Source organism: Benincasa hispida, chromosome 1, assembly GCF_027475165.1.
Source record: "Benincasa hispida cultivar pf3 chromosome 1, pf3_genome.v1.1, whole genome shotgun sequence".
Taxonomy (NCBI): domain Eukaryota; kingdom Viridiplantae; phylum Streptophyta; class Magnoliopsida; order Cucurbitales; family Cucurbitaceae; genus Benincasa; species Benincasa hispida.
Genome location: NC_143478.1, coordinates 5,440,884 through 5,449,117, shown reverse-complemented (window position 1 = coordinate 5,449,117; position 8,234 = coordinate 5,440,884). Strand labels below are relative to the sequence as shown.

The following is an 8,234-nucleotide window of genomic DNA, read 5'->3' as shown; positions in this document are numbered from 1 at the left end:
TAAATGATGCCAGTAATGAATTTTGTTTCATAGTATAATATTAAATTTACATTTTTACTTATTAGCTTGAGTTTTTAGGTTAATCGAGATCATCGTATTGAAGCTTTTTAATTTGTTTAAGGAGTCCTAGCGGGTAGTTTTGTCTATTGTTGTAGTCGAGTCAAATCTTGTAACAAATGGAAGAGATAAAACCTTTTATTTGAGTTTTCAATATTTTAACTTACGTAAAAATTTGGTAGTAGCTTTATCTATTTGTTAAATTTGGTGATTAATAAATTTATTTAAAGAGGAGAAGAATGTAGCATACAAAATAGAAAAATTACATAACTATTTGATACTTACCATGTACACTCTGATACTTTAGTCACTTAGCTTATAAAAGTATATTTATATTAGTATTCGATCTAGGTCTCTTTCTTCAAGGATCGGATTAACAAGTAAGTGAAATCGAGCGTATCGTGGACCTATTGGGCCGAGGACGTGTTGGACATGTCTTCAAAGGTAGATTGAGCTCTTTGACCTCGACATAGCCAAGGCCAAGGGGTCGAAATAAAGGTCCATTAAATGTCTAATCTCTTCCTCTCTTAGCCCGTCATTCCCCATCTTTCAAGATTTATATTTATTCCTTTGGTTCAAATGTCCCCTAACGACTAAGAGTGCTTTGTTTACTGATTAGAATTAATTCGTTTCGAACTTTTTGACAATTTATTGGACATGTTTGTTTAGTCCATTATATTTTGGAAGATTTCGGTGAATTTAAAATAACTTTTGGATAGCTTTTCAACAAATAAATAAAAAGTACTTTTATTTTGGTTATTAATTGAAAATTGCTATTGAAAAATATTAAGGAGTATAAGTCCTCAAAAAAAAAAAAAGTATGAGATAACTTTTGAAAACAATTCACCTTGTACTAATTATTTTTCCTCTAAGAACAACTTTTTAAGTTTTCTTAAAATTATCAAAATTACCTTGGACTGATCATCATGAAATTTTTTTTATTAGTGGTTTATATTAATTAAAAACACTTCACGATATGTTTCTTGATATTTGACTATACAGCCAAACATTTGATTTTTTAAAAAAGAACATTTAAATTCATTATTACCAGAAATAATCCTGAACTCACATTAATTTTGGTCTATTTTGTAACAACTTTCTTAGCTCTTAGACAGCTATTTCAAATGACCATAATAATGTCATTTTTCTTAATCAGTGCTACCAAAAATTATTAGTTGAACATGAATTTTAATCATTAAAATTCTGATGGAAAACAACTCATGTTTTCCATCTTTTCTTGACCCACATATTTTTCCAAACTGTCTATGTCAAAATCAATACTTTCATCATGTGACAAAATGAAAGTTGTTCATCAAAGATTTGGAACTTTGAATATAGTTGTTTTACCTGCAGCTTGAGGAAGGGAAAATCAAGAAGGATTTTAATAGAAGTATGCAAATCACAGTAACTATTACAACAAAATGATGATTCTCTAATTTACATTATTATTCTTCAACAAAGGCCTGGTTTTTTACATGGACATACATACCATTTTTATACCTTTCTACATTAAATAGCACAGTAGCATGAAAAATATTTATAAAAACCTTCATTTACATCATAATATATTAGTAGTCAGTGCTCTGCTTAGCTTCTATATGGCTTCATCTGAAAATTAAGGCATGGACTCTACAGAAATCCCAAACTTCACCATTTCCTCGAGTTCTTGAACGACAACATCGATTGTCGGACGAAGCTCGGGATATTCGTGAGTGCAGATCACTGCAAGTTTCCCTAGTTTAGCTGCCTCTGATTCTAAGAATCTTCCTTCAAGCTTAGAGTCAATGAACTCCTCAAACCGACGTGACTCGATAGTGTTGTAGTTCAACTTCATGATGCTTGATTTCCCGGAGATGATTTGAAGTACAATCATTCCAAATGCGTAGATATCGCTCTTCTCGGTGAATCGACCTGTTGTCGTGTACTCAGGAGGGAGGTATCCCAGCGCAGCACTGACTTTTAGCATCGAGAAGATAATGTCATCGGCTAGAAGTTTGTGTAGGCCAGAATCTGAGAGCAAGGGGTTGTAGTTTTCATCAATGAGCACTTTATCAGCTGATATGTTCTGGTGAATCAATGCAGGTTTCTTTCCAATCTTTCTGTGCAAATATCCCAAACCTGGCTTGGAAACCACGGAAAACTTCAGAATTCAGTAAAAGGTTTCGCGAAAGCCACAAAAATCAATTTCGAATTCAGAAACTTGTAATCGAGCAGAAAACTAGAAAATGAGTTAGTCAGATAATAACAGCAGTTTCATATTTTGATGCTTGTATGAATAGCTCAAGCTCATGTCTCAAGGAAAAAGTAACACAAACCTCTGGCGATTCCGCATATGATCGATACTCGGTTGGACCAATCGAGAAACTTCCCACTGCCATTGTTATCATCAAGATATTGCATCAAAGTTCCATTTGCAACGAAATCATAGATCAGATAGCATTCTCCACGGTCTTTTGAACAGCATAAACCTCTGAACTTAACAAGATTTTCATGGTTCATTGAGATTAGTATCTTCAAGCCCTTCAAGAATTCAGCTTCATCAGATTTGCAGCTAGTCTTGCCAATGCACTTGATAGCAACAACTGATCCATCTCTCAACTTTCCTTTGTAAAGAGTCGAAAAATTGTTCCTCCCTAATAAGTTCGACTTTGAGAAGCATTGTGTTACCCGCTCGACATCTTCTAGATTAAACATGAAGCTCTTGAATATCTCTCGTGATGATGCACTCCCACCGTGATCTTTGGCTAATGGATCCCATCCATTTGAATACTCTAGATTGATGAGAGGAGAAGCATTCCTTCTGTAGACTTCCCTGACTTGGCTAGTAATAATCCGTCTACTTATACCATTTGAAGTACTTCCAAATGTATGTTCATTGCGGCGATACCAGGAAAATGTTGCAAGACCAATGGCTGAGAAAGCAGCAAAAACTCCAATCACTCCGAGAGCGACTCCGACTCGTGAAGATTTCGACTGTCTTGAACAGTTACTTCCATTGCAATTGGGGCGTAAATTAGCCGACTCAGGGATATCTCTACCAGAAGGATTGCCAGGTAGTTGAGGTAGAAATGGTTCGGGTCGGCTCGGATTCAAACTTTTCAACTTACTACAAGGATCTAGGTCCTGAAATCCCACTCCACAAAGATTTGGGTTGTTGAGGTACAGAAATTTTTCCTTCAATCTCTTCAAACCTGAATTTCCATTAAGAATGATTACAAAATGACTATCTCTCAGAACTTCTCAGACAATTAAGTGCACAACACAAAGAGAGATCACAAACGATTCGCCATCGGCAAGATCACATTACCTGGAGGAACGTTACCGGTTAGCGAGTTGTTTTGGACATTAAGAACTTCAAGAGCAGGAGCATCAGCTAATATCACGGGAATGGGACCGAAAAACTTGTTGTTACTCAAGTCCAACCGCGTTAGCGCAGTCAAATTCCCCAAACTTGCAGGAATTGCTCCTGTTAGCTGATTATACTGCAGAGCAAGAACATTGAGCACCTTCATATTTCCCACTTGTGATGGTATCCCACCAGTTAATTTGTTGTAACAAAGCTGCAGCACTGAAAAATAAAGATCCCCACAATTTATTTCTACCTATTCAAATCAACTATTAAGCACAAAGAAAACAAAAACCCTAAGCCAAGCTTTGAAAACTCAGCTTTAGCAACATACACTGATATAAAAGCATTCAAAACACAAGCAGCCTCTCCCAGAACATTGAGTTTATTAGTTCACTTCAGCAGATTAATCATTTAAACAACCAATTAAAACTCAAGCAAAGACATGGGAATTGAAGTTCATGCTATATAAGTTCTAGTTCTAAACCGATTTCAAGTTCATAGAAAAGTCATCAAGCAAAAACCAGAACATAAACAACTTAAACCCACCTTGAAGATTTTCCATATTCCCAATCTCAAAAGGAATCACCCCAGAGAGCTGATTCACATTAAGATACAAATCAGTCAGTTCATTCAAACTCGCAATTTCCTTAGGAATTTCACCGACCAGAGCATTGAAATGCAAGTACAGCCCCGTCAAACTCTTAAGATCGGCGATGGCCGCGGGAATGTAGCCGGAAAGCCCCATCCCCTGCAGAGAAATATTCACCACTTTGCCTTGTTCGTTACAAGCAACTCCCTCAAAGTACCCACCACATGGGTTTGAAGACGGATTCCATGACGTTAATAAAGTGTTATGTGGGTCTAATGAAGTTTTAATCGCCATTAAAGTAGAAAGCTCAGTGGACTCAGAAATGGCAGAAGGGGAAGAAAAAACCAGAAAGAAGATGGAAATCAAAAGCGAGTTGAATACTACAGACATGGCTGAAACAGAGGAAGCCCACAAACCCAGAAATCCCTCAAGTTCTTACACAAATGGGTATTCCTAATATCTCGAGTGCGATGAAAAGAACTGGGGATTGAATGATATCTTCGATTTGGTCGTCTCTTTGGAGGGAAAGAGAATGTGATAGTGAAGGTGGCAGTGAAGGGTCTTCAATGGCGTTGGAAATGGCGGGAGAGACAGAGGATTGGAGCAGAGAGGAACTGAAGGGAAGAGCGAGAAAAGTGGGAGGAAAATGGAAATGGAAAGTGGAGAGAGTTATCTTGTGAATGAATATCAGACAGATCGCTGACAAACTTACGGCCACAAAACGCCTCTCAATCCCATAGCCTTGAGATTCCTTCCTCTCTCTCTCTCTCTGTATCTCTCTTGTAACTGATTCATACGCAGAGTTCAGTCTCAGTAAAAGTTGTGAAACAGGGCGTTTCCACCCGCATGTAATATTTAGTAAAATAATTAGGCTGGTGTTTGATTAAAATTTGTCACGTGATAAATACATTTTTTTTATTTTTTAAAAAGTTAATTGTTATTTTTCTACTACATACAAAATGAAGGTTGCATATGAAAATATAAGAGCAGTCTAAACTACACAGTCATGTTCCTTTTAGAACGGAGAAACTTAGGGGATGTTTGGACAATAAGTTAGTTATTATAGTTAGATTATGATAATTTATATTTGGGTGTAGATTATTTTAGTTTGAATTATAATAGCATGTGTTTGAGATATAAATTATTTTAATTTGAAAAGAAAATAGTAAATACTGTTGCAAATAAAAAAATTATCAATGTAAAATAGTAAAAACGGTAGTAAATAGTAAATACTATAGTAAATAAGGTTTTGAAATACTATTGACTGTAGCTAATTGGAGGTTTTGAAATAATCTTTAAGGTAGCGAGAGGTAGTTATTATATTTTGATGATAACCCTTGTCCCAAACGCCCGCTTAATTATTATCCTAATATTTATATGTATATTATATTAATTAGAATAGATGAATTATCCAATTATATATAATTAAATCAGTTAATATGAACCTAACTTTGAAGTTAAGGATTTGATTCTCTCGTTTGAAATTAAGGATTTGATTCTCTCGTTTTCAAAATTCATGTAAAGTTTCGAAGAAATACAAAGTGGTTTTGGAAATTTATTTTTTACTATTATATTCTTTAAAAAAAATTAAGCAAAGAATGCAAATGTTACTTTAAAAATACAAAGGACTGTTGTAAAGAAAGGGTCATAAAGTCATAGAACGACCATTATTTTTAAAAACTAAAACTAAAACCTCAAATGGATCTATATATGTTAATTCAAAAGGGGAGAGATGAACTATTAATCTACTTTATGTGGTTTTTTTTTTTTCTTTTTTGTAATATTACATTACAAACAATATGAAGAAAATATGGACCTCTATGACTTATTAAAAAAAATATTCATAGACGTCAATCATTTTATCAAAAAAATTTGGTTCATCCACAAGTGGAGGTAAAAGTTCAAACTTTTGAGATTTCAATTAAAGATAGATATAGTTGATTGAATTCTCCTTAGATGTCTATCTATTTATATAGATACGATAGGAAGTAAACTAAAAGAGAAACGAAGAAAGTTGTGTAATGTTGATGGTCACGTGTGTGAACCGATGCATTGTCATTGTCAAGGGCTTGAATAGTCCAGGTTAGAGCGTCCTCTACCTAAACACCTGATCTATAAGTAGGCATATCTCTTCTCCTTTTTTTTCTCTTACAATAACATTCAAACATTTCACATATTGATACATATTAATATAACAATGCAATAGGTAAAAAAAAATCTTATTGATTAATAATCCTTTATCTCTTTGTTATCCATTTGAACCTAATTTATTTGATTATAAGGTATACCCAAGAATTTTCACCATCTACATTTTGAATGTCACATTGTAAATTTTGTTTTTAAAAAAAAAAAAAAAAATCTTTACATAAGGAAAAAAAATCAAACTATTTACATAAATAACAAAAAAAAAAAACGCTGGCAGACTTCTATCAATGTCTATCGCATAGTATCAATGATAAATTTATATCAGTCTCTATCAAAGAAGATTAAGTTTTGTTATTTTGTGTAAATAGAAAAATAAACTATAAATATCCTTACTATGAAACATATATATTCACTCCTTAATAAAAGTTTGTTTTGTCGAACATTTGTAAGTATGTTTGTGTATATACATATTATTAGAGAATTAAAACCTCAAATAAACTTTTTTTTGTTTATTTTAATTTTATTTTTTTAATCATGCATCAAGATTCTCTTTTCCCATGAAATATTTATTAAAAAGAAAAAAGAAATATATTATGCAAGTATATTATTAGAAAACTAAAAAAGAAAAAGAAAGAAAAATAAATTATTGGAATGTAATAAAATAACATTATTCCAAAACCTCAAATAACTCAATTTTTTTTTTCTTTAATAATTAAGATTCTCTTTTTCTATTATAGCCACCCCATGTTATTTTCATTAAATTCCTCCCCCTGGGCTGCCCAACCTCAATTTATTTAAATAATTTTATGTCACTTATGGAGCCGTTTATATATAACAAATAATAAATATATCTGAAATATATATATGTCTATTTCATCTATTTATTGAAGTTCGCCGTTACTTTAATATATCTCATTTGTCTGTTTGCTTTCTATGAGTTTGGCATGTCAGTCTGTCACAAGAAGAAGTAGTTTTATATTACTTTCTATTTTTCTATACGTGTCAATTGCATTAAATAGTTAATATTACCCCAATAAACATATTTTTATATATAGCAAAAAAAAAAAAAAGAGTTGCAAAACTTCTGAATTAGATTTGTCTGATATTTACTTCGACTTTTTTTTTTAATTTTTAAAAGCGTTGTTTGTTTTTCTTTATTAATTTATTTTCTCAGATTTCTCCATACATTTGTTTGGAAATTTTGAAATAAAATTTTAAAAGGAAATTTTGTAACAAAAAAAAAAAAACTTGCACATAAACAAGGTTATTTGTTGAAAATAAAAGCTTAACAACAAAGTAGGTTTTTTTTTTAAAAAAAAAAAATTTTAGTTCAATATTAATGGAATTTGATTCTCAGGGATTCTCAGATTGATTTAAATACTGCCTTGATCTTCTATTTTAATTTTAACTCATTTTAGTCATCTTTTTTAAAATATTAATTTTGATCCCTATAATTTCTATTTTGGTTTATTTTGGTTATTATACTTTTAATTTTTGTTCATTTTAATCCATATACTTTTAAAAATGATCATTTTAACCACTCGAAAATGAAGGGACTAAAATAGTCATTGTTTAGAAGTACGGAGATATTTTGAATGTATAGAGACCAAAATAAACTAATATTGAAAGTATAAATTTCAAAATGAACCAAAATTGAAAGTATAAGAATCAAAATAAGATTTAGTTAAGACCTTGTTTGATAATCATTTGATTTTTTTTATTTTTTATTTTTTTTAAAATTAAGCCTATTTCTCTTGACTTTCTTGCCATGGTTTTTATTTATCTTAAGTAAAATAGTTGAATTTCAAGCCAAATTCAAAAAATAAAGACAACTTATTTTTTTTCAAAACATGATTTGATTTTTGAAAACATAGTAAAACAAGTAATTTGAAAGGAAATTTGTACGAATAACCCAAAATTTGAGCCCAAAGTGACAAGTGATCCTTTAAAAAAAAAGTTGACAAATGACCTTCTATTGACATCACATTCAAGTGAAATTACCAAAATAAATTCGCACACACAGAAAAGCGATTTCGCTCTCGCTCTCTCTTCGTTTCCTCACTCACAAATCACTCTCATTTCCTCTCTCTCGCT

At 31.9% G+C, this 8,234-nt stretch overlaps 1 protein-coding gene across 1 annotated transcript; it reads right to left on the bottom strand.

Moving 5' to 3' along the window:
• Positions 1 to 1,468: 1,468 nt before the first annotated feature.
• On the bottom strand, positions 1,469 to 4,829 carry LOC120090925 (Leucine-rich repeat protein kinase family protein). Its single transcript, XM_039048622.2, has 4 exons — positions 3,953 to 4,829; positions 3,365 to 3,625; positions 2,373 to 3,248; positions 1,469 to 2,175 (listed from the first exon to the last, which is right to left on the bottom strand). The coding sequence occupies exons 1-4, from the start codon at positions 4,383 to 4,385 to the stop codon at positions 1,673 to 1,675; spliced, it is 2,073 nt and encodes a 690-aa protein (XP_038904550.1). The 5' UTR covers positions 4,386 to 4,829; the 3' UTR covers positions 1,469 to 1,672.
• Between the last annotated feature and the right edge of the window lie 3,405 nt (positions 4,830 to 8,234).

What these genes read in the sequence shown, in the direction of transcription:
- LOC120090925 (XM_039048622.2), bottom strand. Translation starts at nt 4,385, where the DNA reads ATGTCTGTAGTATTCAACTCGCTTTTGATTTCCATCTTCTTTCTGGTT. An exon ending in GAATATGGAAAATCTTCAAG is followed by an intron (nt 3,626 to 3,952) that starts GTGGGTTTAAGT and finishes TTTATTTTTCAG; the next exon opens with TGCTGCAGCTTTGTTACAAC. An exon ending in CATATGCGGAATCGCCAGAG is followed by an intron (nt 2,176 to 2,372) that starts GTTTGTGTTACT and finishes TTTCCAAGCCAG; the next exon opens with GTTTGGGATATTTGCACAGA.